The sequence below is a fragment of the Xiphophorus maculatus genome, chromosome 6 (assembly GCF_002775205.1).
Source record: "Xiphophorus maculatus strain JP 163 A chromosome 6, X_maculatus-5.0-male, whole genome shotgun sequence".
In the NCBI taxonomy this organism is placed as follows: Eukaryota; Metazoa; Chordata; class Actinopteri; order Cyprinodontiformes; family Poeciliidae; genus Xiphophorus; species Xiphophorus maculatus.
In genome coordinates this window covers 20253548-20274210 of record NC_036448.1, presented here as the reverse complement: position 1 = coordinate 20274210, position 20663 = coordinate 20253548, and the positions used below count along the sequence as shown (strand labels likewise).

At 37.0% G+C, this 20663-nt stretch overlaps 1 protein-coding gene across 1 annotated transcript; it reads left to right on the top strand.

The window, feature by feature from the left end:
- The first annotated feature begins 1186 nt into the window (after positions 1-1186).
- On the top strand, positions 1187-19789 carry lrrcc1 (leucine rich repeat and coiled-coil centrosomal protein 1). The gene is made up of 19 exons (XM_023334829.1): positions 1187-1601; positions 2539-2744; positions 2860-2925; positions 3016-3183; positions 5779-5939; positions 6131-6352; positions 7689-7885; positions 8437-8611; positions 10616-10764; positions 12356-12560; positions 13315-13454; positions 13992-14193; positions 16050-16235; positions 16472-16646; positions 17656-17819; positions 17990-18198; positions 18455-18592; positions 18964-19099; positions 19618-19789. The coding sequence occupies exons 1-19, from the start codon at positions 1558-1560 to the stop codon at positions 19726-19728; spliced, it is 3054 nt and encodes a 1017-aa protein (XP_023190597.1). The 5' UTR covers positions 1187-1557; the 3' UTR covers positions 19729-19789.
- Positions 19790-20663: the final 874 nt, after the last annotated feature.

The following is a 20663-nucleotide window of genomic DNA, read 5'->3' as shown; positions in this document are numbered from 1 at the left end:
TCTCAACTGCTTAGATTAATCAGTGTAAAGATGAATGAATTTAGCTGCAGCGAGTACACTATGTGCACAACTGCTAGCTGTATTTTTGGTGATTAATTTTATTATTTTAAAAAAAATGTAGTGGTGTCAGTCGATCAAACTATTAACAAACATCAGAGCTGAAGTGAGCGAGGTTGTGACTTTCTTAGGACTTTATATGTCTTTATATGTGCACAATTACTGGGCAACTATTATTGTGCAGAAAAATTGTGCAAATAAATGAAAACTTTATTTGATCTAATTTCCCTTTATCATTTAAAAAACAACCCATGACCAATACACCCTTCTTTTCACAAACCTTCCCTTCAGTGAGTCTCAGTTTTTTTTACTTGTCGTCAGTTTTATACACTAAGCACAGCATTCCAGATTATGCAGTTTAATTGTTTTCCTTCTCCTTAAAGCTCCACCTTAAGAGAACTCACAAAGTCCCATAAGAGTCTTAGTCTGGTGAAGAGCCTTGTCATTATTATTTCATCTATTAGGTCTTTACTAGTGAGTTATGCATTATAGCGCTTTGATGCTGCAACTTCTTGCATAAAATCCTCTTTTTCCTGTATCACTGTCTGAAGAAATGTCTTCTAAAAACTTGCCGTACCAAATCAAATGGTTAAACTGCCTCACAAGCAGGTATTTACCTCTGTGACAATCAGTTATAAAGGTGATACAGGTGTGTTGGAGGACGGATGCATGAAAGTTGCAGGATGGTAAATCTGAAGGACTGGACTTGGGCACCCCGATGTAAAAAGTAGTCTGTAGCAGCTGTAAACCTGGATGTGTTGGCTGAAATTAGGATTATTATTATTATTTTTTTTCGAAACTGAAGCTCAAGGTAGCGTGACCAGCCGCTGTACTTGTCGAGTTTGTTTTCACTTCCAACAAAATGAAAATACTGATCCTCCAAGGCCCTGTCTTGCAAAGTGTGACATTTGCTGTGAATTGACCCTATATAGTTTATATAAATAAACTAAATTAAATTCCAGTTAATTAGCTTTGTGTTCATCATGATGCTAACGATTTTGCTACCACTAAAATAAACATAAGTAAATAAACTCTCTGCCTTGATGCTGTTTTAGAACTATGGTTTGTGGGTGGAGCGCAGAAAACTTACCCGGATGTTGCCGTTAGCAACGTCATATAAACAGGAAGACGCGGCGAGTTTAATTTTGCTCAGCGGTGCAGCGACATTAAATATTGTCAGAAACTCGCAGCGTGTCCTTTCATTATATTTAAATGAACGTATATGTGAGCTATTGGATTGTTCCAGTAGTTTTGACTGCTCTCTGTGGATGAGTTGGTAATAATTTGACTTCTTTTAGCCCTCGGCGACTTATGGAAGCTACATGTCGGCTAGGCTAGGCGACTTGATTTCTGGCCTGAAGACTTTGGGGATGTTTTCGCTGATTTCAGTACAGTTTTCTGCACCGTTCGCGGAGTTTGGCAGTGGTTGGCTGTTATTCCTCTTAGCTAACGTCATAATGAGCAGTTTGAACCAGATTGAACTGGCTAAATACTGTTACCATGGGAGATAAAGAGCTCAGCCTTATTGACAAGCAGTTGACAAGGTAACGTTGAATAACTATTGAAAACATTATTACATTATTTATTTATTTGCATTAATGCGATGTATTTCAGCATTGCATTTTAAATAAAGCATGTAGTTAAAAGTACAGTTAAATTTGAATCGTAGCACATTTTTTAGTACGGTATTAAATGCCCATTTTAAATTTGTTCAATAATAAGGTCTACTAAAAATGTGTAAATTTGAAGAAATATAACTTGGTAGATAGTACCAAGCTAAAACATGAATAAATAAATAAATATATATATATATTCTCAACTCACAAATTTTCAATGTCGGCCTCACTGGCGTTAGTTTAGCCCTGATATGTCTCTTACATTTTTAAATCAGAATCCATGTAGCCCTGTTGTGCTTATCATTAATAAGTATGTGAATTTCCCCTGATCAATGGGAATTCTCATCCTTTCCTGTTTCTAAATGTGTCAAGTATTAACATGTACTTTAATAAACACTTTTGAATTCATTAAGAACAGAAGTGTGGAACTTATGCTTTGATAAGGATGCTCTCATATTTCATGTTGAATTTAAAACTACTATCTCTATAACAAACACTTTCTCCTTTTATGTGTTTCAGTGCTTGGAAAATAAAAACTGAGTCAGTCAAAATTGAAATAGACATATTGAACCTGAACAAAAATGGAAATTGGGATTGGCCAGGAAATACCTTATTGGTGAAGATTTTGTTTTAAATGACATTAATCACAACCATTGGGGTTTTTAATAACCAGAGCAGGTGGGAATGCATTGAAGAAAGTAATTAATAAAAGTATCTATAACCAGAACCAGTGGGAATACATTGAAGAATGTAATTGATAAAACAAAAATCTTGTATTTGTGTAAAACGCAAGGCTGACAATATGCTTGGATTAAAGTTTTATCGTACATTGTATCGTACTCTGACATTGCTTCCTTCTGTGTAGTTTAAAAGATGTTCCCCTGAGTCCTGCTGTTACATCTCTTAATCTGCACTGCAATCACATCCCGAGTATCGAGGGCCTGTCCTCTGCTTGGCATTTGCACCACTTAGACCTTTCTTCCAATCGCATATGTAAGATTGAGGGTCTGAGTTCCCTCACCTCCCTCAGGACTCTGAATTTATCATCCAACTTAATCACAAAGGTTGAAGGTGAGTGTTTTTCTTTCAAATTTTCCCTTGCTAAACAAAATGTTTGAGCTCCTTACAAGTTCTTGAAGTAATTATTCATTCTTCAAATCTTTTTTCAATATTCCACCTTTTTCAGGATTGAATGGCCTTGTGAACTTGAAGAAATTAAATTTGTCCTACAATCAGATAAATAATGTCACAGGTGGGTTAAGTACTGTTTGTGAAGAGTTCTGATCTATCTGCACTGAGTGATACATTTCATGTTAACTATTCCTCAACTCATTTGTTTCAGGTCTACTGTATCTTCATGGTACTGAGTACAAACTGAAGCACCTCAGTCTTCATGCCAACCTCATAGACAGCATCGATCATCTTCTGCAGTGCCTACTGGGGTTACAAGGCTTACGAAGCGTCACTTTAAACCAGGATGGTGGAGACAACCCCATCTGCATTGCACCAGGTTGGAATAGAAATACTACCTTTGTACATCATTAGCTTGATGAAAATACAGAATAGGAAATATAAAAACTTGAATAGTCTGAACAAAAAACTGAAACCTGAATAGGTAAAGAAGTAAACAAGTATTTACCATATTTATAATAAAGAAAATCAGATAAAGAAATCAATGGTTGTTCAGTGAGCCGTCTTTTCATCCTGCCTGGGTCTGTATTTCATGCAGTGATCTAATCCAAGAAAATGTTTTAAAATAGTTATTCATGAATACATATAGCCAATGTGAAGAATGTCTTTGTACAACTTTTGTGGTTGTTTTGATTTATTTTTTTAAACATATCTTTGTCACAACTTCCACATTGAAAAGTGTTTTAGTTGGACCTTTGTAGGGCTGTGCCTGTGCAATGTTAGAAAAATCTTGCAATAACAGTATTGGTTGCTATAAATTTCTCTTGTCTGTATCATTATTATTATTTTTTTGTGTGTGTTTCTGACACTTTGTGAGCTCTAGCACCTTAGCCACTACATTTTGGCTCCTGTGTAGACATTTACTGCTGCAAGAATCGATCCAACAGGCTTAAGATATAATTGGCATGCAGGATGTGTTTTCATGACCTTTTGGTTTTTCTTTGACCGCTTAGGATTTCTATTTTCTTAACCTCTCTATAGACTCAGTTTCTGCAATTTCAGAGCACAACAAACAAACACAAAAACCAAGATGGTGTTAAACGTTCGTGTGAATGAAAAACTCTGCCCGCCTACAGACAATTTTTAATTTCTTTTTTTACCAAAGTGGGCAGAGCAAAGAGACACAGAGGGTGAGGTCAAGTGTTTAGCAGAGGGGATTAAGTGAGACTGTGGTCAAGATAAGGGAAAACACTGCTGTGAACTTAGCAACTTTATCGCCATATGTGACTCCTGTGATTTCAGACTCCTCTTGGGACTTTTGACAAATTTAGTGACTTCTATCTGTGTTATTGTGCTTTCTGAGCAGAGAAGAGACCCATTCCACTCCATGTCCACATTCCGAATGAATCACACATGTACAAAGCTGAGAAGTGCTATTGATCAATGCTTCTAACACACCATGATATGGGCGCATGTCTAAGTGAGGCGGTTTTACCTGAACGCGGGGTAGTGTCATACACGGGATAGTGTCATACACGGGGTAGTGTCAACCACTCTGTATGGTTGTAACCAATAGAAAATCTCAACTGTAGTTGCCTTCAACCAGGGCTCACTAAGACATTTTTTGGCCAAATATTGCAGAATTAAACACATTTTAATGAAAAAGACACAAAGAACAGGTGATTTAAGGTTTACTTACTCCTTGAAAGGTCTGAAGTTTAATTTAAAAATACATCATTTCATTATTATCCACAGTGGTGTTCTATAATTGCAGGGAGTTTTTGGTTTACTGAGGTTTTATTTACATTGTGTGGAACAGAAGTACAGATACATAGCTGGTAAAATTTTCTTAGTCTGTTTGGAAGTATAAAAAAAATATGATTCACGTCATAGTTGTTGCAACAGCTCACAGTGTGCATAAGAATATTGACTGTGAGGAGGATCATATAGACTGTACAAATTATTAATGCGAAGTACTGGAAAAATGTTATCCAGTGATGTGAGCTGGACAGTCAAAGTCGGTGTTTATGTAATATTTGTGCTGCTGTTAGTTTTGTTGAAAGCCTCGGAGAAAGTAGTTTTTGTAAACATGCTGGAGGTTTGTGTACTGTTTTCTGAAAAGAACAAGAAAAGTTCAGCCTAAGGACTAGATTGTTCCTTTTTTTCCCTTCTCTGCCCTCCCAGCTGTTGTGGTAAACGTTATTGAAGGCTTGCGCTCGCACTGCTGCCAAGACATATTTTTATTTTGCTTTTCTTCTATTTAAAAACGTGTTTATTTTATCTCATTATTAAAAAAATATGAAATCTAAAAAACAAGAGCATGACCTTGCCAAATTACCCCATTTTGTGCGAATTTAATTTCCTATATTAATCATAAGTAGTTTTTATTTTTTTATTTTCCCAGTGCATTAAAAGTGCTATATAACCAAAAATGAACATGATTTTATCTATACCAGTGGTACAAATTTGATCAGTTGATTAGTATTATAGTGTGGTAGCTATAAACAGATTAGTATTAATCTTTTTCTTTCATTTAATAAGCTCATCTGAGTTTAAGTCATTATAAAACTGATTATTAACTAAAGTCTGTTGTTTCTGTTTCTTTTCAGCTCTGTCTTTGTTATTTAGGTTGACAGACATTTTAATATTCAAAATCTTCCGGTTAAGGTTTTCTCTGCTCATGATTAATTTACAGCTGGCATCAATAAAATGAGCTGTTTTCATTTTCATGAAAAGATATTGTTAACTCGCGTCCTTATCTGACTTTGTATACATATAATCTCATTCAAGACGTTCTCCTGTTACACAAGCCACATAAGTTGTGCAAATCAGGATATGACATAGATAAAATATGTTTGGAGGTCAGACTTCAATATATTTAAGATATTAACAGTTGTTTAATGTTTTTTATTTTTATTTTATCATAACGGTGTACAGGTTTTTCTAATGCAACTGTGTTTCTGCTTTATTGCAGAATACTGGGAAATTGTTATGGAGTCGTTGCCACAGATTTCTGTCCTGGATGGCCTGGACCGACTCAGACATCCTTCATCTCCAGGTATAAGCAGTGACATCCCCGGGCTGGATGACTATGTGGACTTTTTGCTTTCCTCCGATACAAGCCACGGTGAAGCGGTAATCTATCATTTTATTCCACTGTTGCTTATTTGTACTTCATTTTCCTGACAGTGCTGACAGATGACACTCTAGGGTTCCAGGCAAAGCCGACTGCAATATGCCCATTCTGTCTTGTGTCGTGAAAAGCCATAAAAATTAAATTTGTGCCTAAAGCAAACTTGAAACCCTAAATAAAAATATAATTGCAGGTTAGGGGTGCTGTCACCACGCCACGCATCGACAAGGCACTAACTCAGTTTCGGCAGCAAATCGCCTCAGAAAAAACAACAGACGCAGCCACAGGTCCAGTCACCCAACCAGTCCGTCAGAACTCCCAGTCAGTTTGTCCCACTGTTACTGTTTCACCTGACCCCATCAATGAAGAGCGCATCAGGAAGCTGGAGCACCAGGTGTCGCAGCTCATCCAGCAGGTAACATATGAAAACCATTAAGACTCATTAGGAAGTATTTTTGCATATTAGACTTTACTGATGGTTCAAACACTGGCATGATTTATCAAGGCTGTGTCCCAGCTCAATATGTTATCCAGCTCTGAGGAAATATTTTAGGATTTCACATATTAACTTATAAATCAAACAGTATTTTGAGAAAGTATGCATACCATTCAACGTTGGAATTTTACATTAGAAATCAACACAAAGAAGTGCATAATTGTGAAGGTAGTAAGGAGACATTCTAAATGATTTCACATTTTTTAATGAAAAAATTTTTTAAAAGTGTGGCATTCCATATATTTAGTCCCCTTGAGCCAATACATTGCAGAGTCAACTTTTATTGCAACAACATATGCTTCACATGTCTAGAGGCATAAATCTTTGCCCTTCCTCCTTTTAGCTGAAGCTCAGTCAGCTTAAATATGGATTTTTTATATGGAAGAAGTGTAGGAACCCTGATTTGATTGCGATAATTTACACCATTCTATTATACTGTAAGTCTGGCATTTTGTTTAATGTTATCTTGTTGGAAGGTGAAGTCTCTTTTTAGCCTCCAACAAATATTTTCCAGGTTTGCCCTGTTTTTAGCTCCATTCCTCTTGTCGTCAGCTCTGGCACACTTCCTTGACCTTGCAAAGCAAAAATAATGCCAAAGCATGATGCTGCCACCACTATGTTACACTGTGGTGATGGTGTGTTCAGGGTCATGTGCAATGTTAGTCCAGGCCACAAACTATTTTTTTTTAAATTAGGGCAAAAAAATGTTTTGTTTTTATCTGCCCAGTGTCTGCTGACTGCTTCTCTAGTTAAAAATGCCCCCTTAAGGCCAGCTTAGGTTGATTGTAGTTTTTCAGTTATGCCATGCTCTATAATTTTTTGGATGTTCAGACATCTCTACCGCTTCATCCCTTACCAGTCTACTTTGTTTCTTGGTATTCATGACGTTTTTGTTTATCGATTTGAGGCGTCTATCAAACCCCTGAGTCCTTGACAGCGTAGCTGTATCTATGCTGAGATTATATAACACAGACATATTGTCTTTTGATGGCAGTTGGTTGCACTGGATTTTGGAGAATCAAGGACAGAATACAAATGCAAGCCTAACTTTTTAGACTTAAAATAAAAATCCGAACAAGGAAGGACGACATGCTGTCGTCCTTGCTTGTAACAGTTATGCACTAATTTGTGTTGGTCTACCTCATAAAATATAAATAAAATACATTGAAATCTGTTGTCCTAATGTCTGTAACTTAATCAGAATCCTCTCTCTGTGTCTCTACCCAACATGTATATTTTCTCTATATTTGCAAAGGCCCCTGCAGGTGAAAGAGTAGGTATCTCTACTTATGCTCAGACGAAGGTACGCAAAGCCAAGAGGGACACAGACCAGACATCAGAAAGCGAATGTGACGGGAAAGAAAACAAAAAACACACAAGAATTTCCAAATTCCATAACACGACAACGACAAGCACGACCACCCAGGAGTCCAAGAGCACCAGATCAGACAGGTGAGGCTGTGCTTTAACAGATTCATAGATCTTTGATTTTTTTTGTAGTGGAGATATTTTATTTTTCTGAGATTTAAATAAATATTTTGTGCATATGAAACATCTTAATCACCTGTGGAAAGTCCATGGAAATGTAGGAGTAGTTATTTTAAACATTTGCATCTTTAATAGTCATATACAATGCAGCTGAGGTTATTATCTTCTTATGTTTTGACTCAATAATCAGTTACCTTGATAACAGAAGAGATACTTTTACAACTAAAACCAATTATGTTTATTTTTTAATGACTCATCACATCACTTCCATCATTAATAACTAGGCTTTCTGTTGTCCTCCCTCATCTCTCTCCATCAGTTGCTGACGACTTGTGTGCCATATTCTGCAGGCTCAAATCTGTCCACTCTACAGCTCCAATTTTACTCATATTTTACATTTGTGTAATGCATGCTAGGATTTTAAGCTTTGACTCCAGACATTCTCTGGAGATCTGCTCTGCTTTAGTTTTAGAGCCACTTCAATTCCTGTGTTTTGTTTTGTTTTTATTTTGTAGCGATCAGGAGAATCGTAAACTGAACATGTCAAAGTCTGCTGTGGGGACCAGAAGAAAGGCTGCTGGAGCCAGAGCTGCACAGTCCATTTCTCAAACCTGGAAGCGACCCCTGAGAGCAGTTAAGACCTCTGGCGGTGTAACAGTCAAGTCCTCTCAAGAAGAAGAAACCTATAGGGTATGTTCTGCATGGTTCATCTGTTTGGATGAATGCTATCATTTTTTAGTAAGTGAATATATTTTAAAAACGCAATAAGAAAATAAAGACTAAAGAATATGTCTCCTGAAGAAAACAAAAACAAATTGTCCTATTTTGTTCTTACTTTTGCTCAGAAACCTAATAAAAACCCAGCTATATTTGTAGCAGCAAAGTCCAATATCTGCTTGGTTATTACACTTTTAAAAAAAACAAACCAATGATCCAAACATATTTATGGTTTCTGTTGCCAAAGAGCTGTATCTTTAGGTTATCTGTCCTGAGCACAATATTGCAAACATCCTGATCAGATTTCATCAGAGCTCTAGCTGTGACTTATCAGATGGTTGCACTGAACCACTGCAAAAATAGTTTATGAACTTCTAACTTTTAAATTGAGGGAAACTGCAGCTACCAAACTACTTTTCTGTAAATTAGAATGTCATTGAAAATGTAATTTCTCTTAATAATTTAATTGAAAAATAAAAGTTTTGATTACTTCATTACTCAGAGCGATGCATTTTATATTTGCAAATAATTAAAACCTTTAAATTCATTTTCTCTGAAAATTATGATGATCATCACTATATGTCTGTTTGCTCTACTTTGTGTTATGAATTTAAAATTTTTATTTTGCAAGATTTAGGCCATTCAGAATCACAACGTGCATAGTCAATAGCTACAGACCTCCAAACTTTATGTGACCTGTATATTAGCTCAAGAACAGAGCAGAGAGATTCATGGAATGGGTTTCATGGTTGAGAAACTTCTGTCAAGCTTTATATCATAATCATAGAGTGCAGTGCAAATAATTGAATGCAGTAGAGTAAAATTGCCCTACCACTGGACTCCAGAGCAGTGGTAGTTGTGGGGACATTTACACTTAACCTGCATTATATGAAGTGTAAAGGTTAGTTCTTGCATTCTCACTAAAACCAGGAAGATAGAGCACATCACACCACTTCTAAAGTCCTTTCACTGGCCCTCTGTAGCTCAGAGATTAGACTTTAAAATACTGTTTTTAGTTTATAAATCAGACACTGCAAGTCAAGTCTTCTCATCCAGCATCAGTGCCTGACCTCACAAATAGAAAGAGTAATAACAACTTCCCAGAAGAGCTAAGGGTGTTAAAAGGTGGGCCACTATTACATTCAAGTCAATTGCCTGAGAATGAGATGCCACTAAGACTCATATGTTCATGAAGGAAATTGAGCGGATTCTGCTTATGGTGTAAATAATTTTGTGTGTAAATGGTCTGCATTTTATAGCACTTTATCAAGACCAGGGACTTTAAAGCGCTTTACACTACATCCAGTCATTCACACATGCATACACACCCCCACACTGATGGTGGTGAGCTATACAGTAACCACAGATGCCCTGGGGCAAACTGACAGAAGTGAGGATGCCATCCAGCCGGCGCCACCGGCCCTCTGACCACCAGCAGCAGGCGGAGTGGGGAAAGTATCTTGCCCAAGGGCACAACAGCAAAGTGACTGAAACAGATGGACACTTTTTTTTTAAATGACGGAAATAAATGTTGAAATAAATAAGGTTTTTATAATGTTCTAATTTATTAATATATACTTATTTTTGTGTCACTTAAAGGAGCATTTCACAAACCAAAATTTTTTCCCTTTTGTTTCAGTGTCTTCATTTCTCAACCAACAGCAGTAGAAATCTGAAGCAACATATATAGAAACCCCCTCCTATCCCAGTGACAGACTGAAGGGCTAAAATTGGTGGTGTTCCTCTTTACTCAGTGGGGAGGGGGAGTGTCTATGTGTCCAAATGTCTTTAGGCAAGACGACATGAGATAGTTAAAAATAAATAAATAAATGAAAAATATATATGTTGGATACAAAAGTGGCAGTGGTTGTGTGAATGTGGGAGTTAGAAAGACATAGTAAGGCACTAAACAATGAGATATAAGTGCACACTTATTCAGATCACCCAGCCTCTTTTTTCCTTAATTGTGCTGCTCAGATAATCATGGAGGAGCGCGATCAGGAAATGGAGAGGCGTTGGAAGGCAGAACAAGCTGTGAGGAAGCTGACAGAGGAGCTGAAATGCCTGCAGACAAAAGTCAGCGAGGAAAAAGACCTTCAGAGTATGGCCCTGCACACCACAGACAGGTAGGAGGGAGGCGCAGGTGGACATGAAGGCTCTGCACACAAACAGCAGCACAAAAACAAAATTTAAAATGAAATGAGGAAAACTAAGCAGAACTTGCATTGTGATAATATAAAGATGATTTATTGTCCATCCATCCATGTTATTTTTACTGCTGTGATAAAGTGATTTATAGATTTTTTTAATATAAAGGGGTTCACTTCAGCGTTTCAGATATTCAAACTAATTGGAAAAAGATAGCCCGAGTGATTAGAAAAATTTAAATTTTCAAATGATGTCTTTATCCATGAGGAGAAAAAATAGCCTTATTGAGACAAGTTATTATTACCAATAAATGGGGAATAATAACTTCCCTATTAGTTATTATTCTAATCCTAATAACTCCTCCTGCCATTCTTAGCAGAAGGAATGGCAGGCATTTGTTATGAACCTCCTCTTCCAAAAGGTTTCAATTTTGTCTCGTTATTTTGCTAAAACTCTTTGGAATCATCAATATTTTTCTGACAAATGTAAGATGGGCCTTTTCATATTTTGTTGTCACCAGTAGTTTTGCTCATCCTTTTTCTTATTAAATTTTGATCTCCTGAACTGCATGAGGCTTGCAGTGTTTTGGGACATCGTGATTGAATCACTGATGTGCCCCTGCTTCTCTTGGCTGACCGGCTTCTCCTGGGAAGCTTCATCACTGCTAGATTGTTTTCTCCAGTTATAGGTTATAGCTCTGTTTGGTTCGCTGGTGTCTCAAAGTAGTGGAAATGGCTTCATTACCCTTTCCTGACTGATTGATGTCATTGACTTTCAGATTGTGTTTTGCTGATGTGTTGCATTGGTATGTTTCAGTCATCAGAGATGTTCTATCTAAATCATTTACTCTATGTGCATGTGTGGTACTAATCAATCTGTGAAATTGAGTTTAGCTTTCCAAAAAACGTTGAATGAAGGTTAATTTATGATTTTACAAGTGGCGGCAGGTTGGACCAGATGGCATTTTTCCCTTAATGAATGAAATAATCAATTAAAAACAGTTTATTCAATGTATAAAATTAAAATGAGGGAAAAATAGAAAGAATCTTTTAGGGAGCAGAAACTATTTAACAGCATGGTATATTCTCCAGTTCTAATTTCAGGTGTTGTTTCAGGTGCTGTTTGTTGTGTCTCCTCTGCACAAACAGGCATCGCTGTCTGGAGCATTTTTCTTGTTTGCATCATTTTCCCATTTACATAAATTTGTATGATGGCGTAATTATGGGTTTGTGGCATGTATATGTCAGCAGTATTACACAAATCAGTCTCAGCTGTCACTATGTAACAACAAACACAGCTGTTCCTGTCACCATTGACACTCTTCAACAGACAGATTACCAAGTGGTGACTCATCAGTTCTGAGATCCGTTTGCTGAGTACGAGATTTTGGAGGCATTTTATTTACATTACGCATTTCCTTCCCTCAGTTATTTATAATTTACATTTCACCTCCATTATATATTTGTTCATTTCCAAATTTTGAGTCAAATTGTTTGTTTTTCTAACCTAATTTCAACCTAGATAAATTATAAATTCAGCTTGTAACTCTTGGTGTTCTGCACCAACCAGACTGAAGGAGCTGCTGCTGAAAGAGAGATCGGGACGCTCTGAGCTGCAGGCTCGTGTTGAGGAGCTGGAGACAAGGTGTCAGTCTCTTAGCCGGCAGCTGGAGCAGACCCGGAGCAGTGAGGAACAACACAGGGCTGCGCTGCGAAGACTGGAGGAAAGCGTCTCCCATGGAGACGCTCTCAGGGCTCGCCAGCAGGCTGAGGAGGTACACATTCTGACTGTGTATAGGAGGGCTTGTTGAGTGACTACAGCATTATTTTGATGTTTTTTGTGTGACTATAAGTGTGAAGTGGAAGAAAAGTGATAAAAAGTCTTAAAAAATAAAAACCAGAAAATTGTAGCTTGCATTGATATCAGGCCATGTGTATCAATGCTTTGTAAATCCATCTTGAACTGTAATGACAGAAAATGCTGCATACATGTTTGACTTTTTATTTCCCACCCAAAGCGTTAGATGCAGTCCGAAGGCAACAAAATGTGTGCTCTGAATGAGTCCACCCTCAAGCATTTTGTTGCTCTGTTGCATGATGCTGCTTCTTGACTTATATTCTCTAACAAACAGAACAGCTGGATTAATACTGATTTACAGTGTTTTATTTATAAACCTGATTTCTGAAGGTAGTTTGTTGCTCTGGGTTTTATTTGGGGATATTTAAATACAAAAGCATAAACAATGTTTATTTTTTCTTATTTGTAAAAAATGTTCAATAGCATGTATTCTTATTATACTAACTTAACAACTATTTTCCGCTTTGTATTGGCCTGTCACATAAAATCTTGATAGGCTGAAGTTTGTGTTTGTACTGAAAGAGAATGTAAAATACTTCAGTACATCTGAATACTGTACGCTAAACTGTTTATTCTTATTATACAAGTAAGGCATTTCATCAAATTAGAGCACAAAGTGAATGAAAATGTAGAAATTAAAATAATTCACCGGATGCTACAAAACTCCTCAGATGAAACGTCACCAGGAGCTGGAGAACAAGGCAGCAGCTCTGAAGAGGGAGCTGGACATCCAAAGAGTTTCTGTCCAACAACACAAAGACAAACTACAGCAGCTGCATGAACTGCTAGCATCCAGGGAGCAGGAGCACAGGTACACCTGATGGAAACACTATATCTAGTTTCTCACTTTTAAAATTGCTTATTTAAAAACACACACACCAAACATAACCACAATTCATATTTGTGCACAAATATCTCTAGAAAAAAAAGCTATTGTAAACCTTTTCCGTTTGTCCATTTCTGATCAGGAAACAGTCAGAAAATGATTTGCAGCCTCAAGTTGAGTTTTTGCTTCTGCATAATAACACCAGCATTATCTGCAACATTATTGCAACTTTCTGGTGATTTACTAATATATATGGAGAAGGGTAGTGGTCCTAAAATGGATCATTGTGATACACCTATTATACAACGTTGAAAAAATAATCTTTAACACATTACTCTTTTTTGAAATATAGGAACAAAGCTGATGGAGTTGAAAATATATCTGATAAATCAATAAATTTTATGGTTTTTGGATATGTTTTTAGGTTCTTTTAGCTAAACGTAAAACGCATAATAATATTCTTATGTTAAGGATTTTGTTGATACATGTCAATATTGTCTTCCGATTCTCATCTTCCATCAGAAAACAGCTGGAGCTGCGGCTGCAGCCCGGCGGGGCAGATTTCCAGCAGGCGGTGTCAAAGGAAGTAGCATCAGTGGAACAGAGACATCAGCAGAGGGAGGCGGAGCTGCAGGAGAAGCTGGCAGAAGGCAGGAAGCTGTACGCTGCTCTGGAGGACGAGTTCCGTATGGCGCTAACCATCGAGGCAAATCGCTTCTCCGAGGTCTGGTCTTACTAAGATGCCATAATGCATACAACATTTTTGATCAAATTAACCTGGTGATTTTCAGCAGTTATAAAGTCATTAGCCTGCAACCTATTTGCTTCATGTAATTGAAAAGGGTACCTGTTATCATTAATATGATTTTTTAAAATTTTTCCTGAAAATGGAGTGGACTTACTGGTTTAATTTTACTTAAGAAATCCTAGTCCCATTGTAAGTATGATGGACATAAGTTTTTCTTTCTTCTAAAAGAGTAGGGGCGCACTGATTGCAGTTCTCTGACCGATTGCTGATCACAAATCCTAAAAAGCCTGACCTGCCAATTCCGATTTTGGCCGATACCAATTTTTCTGGTCTGAAATGTTGCTAAATATAGCAAGAAAGTTGCTGAGTTGTCAACAGTGGGATAACAATTGTTAACTGCAAAAGTGCAGTCATGATCTGGTGGACCGGTCTGTCAGTCAGACCTCTCTCACAGGAGAGGACTCTGGTCGAGTTTTAGAAATTTGCTGAGGTAGGTTATGGGATAAGATCACCCAAATCTACAGCTCTTCCTAAATTAAGGAAATCAGTGTCAATAAATGGTGCACTTCTAATTGTGAGTTCTTCATTCATAATAAACTATGTTCTAAATGGTTTATACAGTTTAAGCTTGATGTTTATGGACATCATTCCTAAAGTACAAACGTTTTTTCTCAATTTTAGATGATAAATTAGACTAAACTGCTTCTGTTCTAGGTTTGAAGCGGTTGTCAAAATTATTTCTATTTTTTGAATTCTGCAATAATGACAGGCGTTTTTCTTTTACTTCCTACAAATAAAAAAAAAATTACCTGTATAAAGTGTTTAAGAATTTGGGAAAAGGCTTTGTAAGATTCTGATTGGTTAGTTCCAAACATTTGACTTAATTGGAGGTACATGTGGAGCTGAGATTTTAACTAAACACTGAATCAGTAAATAAAAAACATCAGGCATGAGATTAAGCCTTGGATATAAAACGGAAAAGTTTAGTCTGATTTACTATCACTTCTATATTAAACGATTTGGGTCTGCACTAGTATGGTTTAAAAAATTTGTAACAAAAAGAGAATAACCTTTCGTCATGTTTCTTTTTATTAAGTAATTAGTTGTTCACAAGAGGTGGATGAAGAGTCTTCAGTAATTTAAACCTGCAGTCCTGGTGAACAGCCTTACTATCACTGGTGAAAAAGACACCAGTGATCACGCCACCTGAAGCAGAGGCTTATCCCCAAAATGTGTTTTATTTGAAAGTAATTATTGTAGCAGCATATTTGAAATAATCTCATGTATAAAAAAGGGAACTTGCATGGAATAATGAAAAAAGCTGGAATATTGCTAGAGCCTTTATACTGTCCTGAATTTGAGACATTTTCTGTCTTAAACCGTAAAGTATTACTTGGCTTTTTTAAAGTGAGTGAACTGTACTGACCTCAGTTTTTAAAGATTGAAGATAAAAGCTCAGACTCAGTTGGGTTCATTTGTTTCAGGACAAGTAGTCTTTGATTGCCACTGGAGGGAAGCTTTACAGAAGGACCATATTTGAATCAGTTCATACTTTTATTCAGGCTCTGAACAAAATGCAATCTTTTTTTCCTGATTGCCACCACTTGCACAATTTTGTCCTTGACGTCACTCAAGCTATTCACCTTCAAGAAACGTCTGAATGAGAAACAGATTGCTGGATGCATTTCTGAAACATTGCTTTGTGTCAAATCAATGAATGTAGAAACTGCTTTTGCCAGGCACAAGTTGAGACTTATGATGAAATGTCAAGTCTGGCAAAGATTAAATAAAAACTTCTCTGATATTTAAACGCTCAACTTTTTCTTCTGCAGGTGAAGGAGGCTTGTGATCATATGACTGCAGAGCTGATGGAGCTCAAGATGAGCCTTGCTCAGACCCAGCAAAAGGAGAAGAAATCATGCGCTCTGGTGCAGGAACTCACCGCAATGGTGAAAGAACAGAAGACCCGAATCTCTGAGCTCATCAAAGCCAAGAAAGATGCTGTTGCTGAGCTCAAGGTGTGAAGCAAAAATTCGATTTTTATTTTCAGATAACATCATTACCTGATTAGGATTTAAATATTACGTGGACAAGCAGGATAGCATTATCTGGCCCCTTTTCAAAACCTGTCTCATCTAGGAAATGTAGTACTTTCAGATATAATAAATCCTGAATGATCCTGCTGCTTTACCATCTGCAAGTCTTAAAAAGATTGATAGTGATCATTAATCCAGTCTGTCTGTTCCTCTGCCAGAACCGTGTGCATTACCTGGAAGCAGAGGGAGAGCAAAGCCAGCGTTTAGGGCTGCAGCTCGAGATGCTGAAGAAAGAAAAGGCACGGCTTGTGTCTCAGCTCACAGCTCAGGAGTCGGTCATTGACGGCCTACGGGCTGAGAGGAGGATTTGGGGCCAGGAGCTGGCTCAGCAGGGTGAGGGAGATCCAGGGAAAAACCTGGAATGCATTTCACTTGACAGTGAAGACAATGAAATACACTTTTAGGCTTTATATACCTGTAAATCCACAACAAAAAAGCTTGTAGAGCTAATATGAAGGTTTGACAGTAACTTTGCCATCTAGTGGTTATTTTGGATATTGGCAACTACAAGGCAAAGAAAGACAATTTCTTTTAAGGCATTTTTTACATACAGTACCACAGTCACACCATGTTCTTTTAGTATTTTGCATTTAAGAAGGCAATATAGCTACTAGCCTGCATACCACAAATTTGGCCTTTATATAAGCAATTTAAAGGGGGGTTTGAGGGACATAATGTAAAATAGACTTTTTTGAGCTTTGCATTATGTTATACCGGCATTCCCTCATCAAAAACATACCTGGAATGTTGCTTTGATTCTTTCCTACATGCTTGAGGAATCCTTGAATCTCACATAGCAGCCATTATGGGATGTCTCAGCAATTTCTCCCTCAAAGCTTCTCCCTGTCACCAGACCAGCTGCTGTCACCAGACGAGCTTCCGCTTCACAGAACACCCCTCGCCATGCCTTCCCCGCTCAGCTCCTTCAGACTAGCAGCAGCCCCAACTTCCAAACACCTGGTGGAACTGTGCATCTGCTGAGCTTATCATACGAAGTATTTCTCAGTCAAACGGTTGTATAATATAGTAGAGGAGCACTGTTGTTAAGATGTGCTGACGGTTGGAAAGAGCAGGAGCTTTTTAAAGAGACAGAGGCCCAATTACAAGGCATGGAATTAGAAAGTCTATTTTCTTTCAAGTCATATAGTTAGTTGATCGTGCTATAAATTGGATCTATGTGCCTGGTCAAATGATACTAAAACTTTTTGGCCTGCCACCTCACAAGTATGTTCTACTCTATGTTAGTCTATCACAAATCAGTGTCCACCAAGCAAAACAATATAAGCAAAGTAATATGAGAGATATAATTCAATTTCTGCTTGTCCCTATTTCTCTCTCCCAGGTGCGTCGTTGGCTCAGGATCGTGGACGTTTGGAGGCCAGGATAGAGGTGCTGACTGCTGAGATGGAGACTCAGAGAAAACAGAACGACAGAGACCACGATGCCCTTAGAATCAAAGCCAAAATCGTGGATGACCAGACTGAGACCATTCGCAAACTAAAAGAGGTGCTTTGATATTTACTAAAATCTCTACTCTTCCAGCAGATTTTTCACATTCCAGTTATTTATCTCATCTCTTTGAGAAGCGTGAGAAAAATAACATCGTATTTGACGCAGAATAGCCTTAAGCAAGAGACTCTGGCTCTGTTGTCATCCATTGCCTTCCTGCTGTTCAGTCATTGCAGGAGCGTGACGATCTGATCCGCAGGTTGAAGGAGGAGGCTGTGCAGACCCAAATAAAGTTTCAGCAGCAGCTGGAGGGTGAAACAAGCCAGCAGGCTGAGCTGAAAGAGCAGCTGGTACATCTTAGCCTGCGTAAAGAGGAGCTGAAGCAGCAGCTGGAAGATAAGGAAGCAGAGCTGGAAGATGTCAAAAGAATTTACAGGCAAATCTAAATAAGGAGAATGTGTGTCTGATAACATGCTTAAAAATGAGGTGAAATACAAAGAATTTGATCAGATTTAGATGAAAACAACATTGTATGCAAGTAGTTTCTCTACTGTCTTCTGCTGAAATAGGATACAGATTTCATGATAAATGTTTCAAATTATTTTTGCTTCTTGTGTTAGATACAGGGATATCTGTTTTGTAATTTGTGTCTGAAACCAGACCTGTTTTCTATGCATCTCATCCTTCATTAGTGATTCAAACAAGAAGTGGCAGGAGAAGGCAGAGCTGCTAACTCGACTTGAAAGCCAAGTGAAGCGTATGAAGGAAAATTTTGATTCCAAGGAGCGCCTGCTGCTGGAAGAAAGAGAGAAAGCATCAGAGGCGCACAAGTAACTTCAGCAGATTTCTGTTCTGTTGTTCTGAAGCACTTTTAACATGATGTTTCTGCATTTGTTGCCAGACATTACACATCTTTGCAATAACTTGCTGTTAACACAAAATGTAATAAAAAACTATTTTCTCAATCACTTTTATTCTATTACGAATAACTTTATTTTTTCCAGCAGAATCAGTTTCTGCTGGAAACAAGATAGTGAATATTATTACATGAAACATAACATTGTATTTGACGCAGCAAGAGACTCTGTTCTTTCTAGTGCAGTTGCAACTGCACTAGAAAGTTGAACACTTGTTTCACTTTAAACATTAAGTCTTCCACATAAATAACTTGCTTCATTTGGTATTATTGCCTCTTATGCAGAGCTGCAGTGGACAAGTTGCGCTGTGTGGATGATGCTTTTCGTCGGCAGCTGGAGTCTGTCCAGGCCGCACATCAAGCCGAGCTGCTGCAGCTGTCAAATGAAAAGCAAAAACACATAGAACAAGCTAATCTAAAGGTAAAATATGGATTTTATTTCTTCATAAATTGTTTGTCGTCAAAGTGGAAAGAACAAGAGCTACAGTATGCTATTTTTGTGTGTGAAAGACAGACACACAAGCTGATACAATTCTTTAAATGTAACAATTTTTTTGGTTCATATCAGTGTCATATTTATATTCTAAAAAAACAATGATATATTTTAAAAGATATGTTGTTTGTCAGCAGTTTTAACATTTAAGATTTTTTTCTTCTATATAAAACACTCAAATTCTAAATGTTTCTGATTATGCTGTGAAAGCATAATCAGCATCCTAATTTATTTAGATGCTGTAGGTACAATAATTTCATGCACATGTCAGCATTTGTTTTGCTGTTAAGTTTCATCAGATGTTGTAAGACAGATTGTCATTCCATCATCCTATTGTCTTCAGCCATGCTGAAAATAAAAACTAAATCAGGGAAGCTATAGTACAAAGAACTGTAATATAGTTTTATTTTGTAATTGTTTATCTGTGATTTTTTTTTTCCATTTAGGTATATGAAGTAGAGGAAGAAATGCGTCAACTCCTGGAGGAGACGGAGGCCAGCAAGAAAGTCATGGAGGAAAAAATGAAGCGCCTTACAAATGTGCTAAAAGACTTTTAACACATAAAATGTCAACAACATGACCACCGGACAGTTTTTATGCTGAATTTATTTTTACAGATGCAACTGTATTTTTTAAAATTTTTTAAATATTCATATATTTTTAAAATTGTTTTTTGTATGTCTTATCAAATAAATTTTATTTTAAAGAGATACATTTATGAAGATTAATATAAGGGACACATTATATTGAAAAGATAATTATTTATTCTCACAGTTCATTTGATTAATATTGCACTATTTTACAACAAATTAAGTTTTATAAGATGAAATGTAAAGAATGTGATTTTGTCCAACTCAATTAATTTTAGTCCAATACAATGTAGTAATGTGGTCCAACAAAGTTAGCTATTAATATACACCTGTGAAAAATGTGCCTTGGTCAAAATGTACAGAGAATTTAAAACCCTGAACACACTGTCCCCACTATGAAACACGGCAGTGGGAGTATCATGCTATAGGTAAGCCTTCCTTCTGCAGGGACAACCAAACTTGGACGGACGTTCACTTTACCTCAGGATGGTGACCCTAAATGGCTTACCGTGTCCTAGTCAAAGTCCAAAACGAAATCAGTTAAGTACCCTTTACAGTAATCCAGTTAATTCTTGTATAGTTTTATTATATAGTCAGATAGAGGTCCCAATTCATGCATTCTAGTATAATTTAAATAAGAATGCAGCAGGGATTTAAGTTCAAAAGTGTTAAAAGCCTGGCAGTTTACAAATAAATCATAAAGGGATATTGAAACGTCTTTCCTACCAAACAATAAATTGCAAATGCTTGTTTTACTAATTTATAATTTAAAGTATTGTAAAGGCTAACTTTAAAACAGTATATATTTGTTTAATGTCGAAACGTAGGATATATAATTGCTTAGCAAAGCTATGTTGTGACTAGTTAAAAATGTACATTTTACATACATTTATGAACATGAG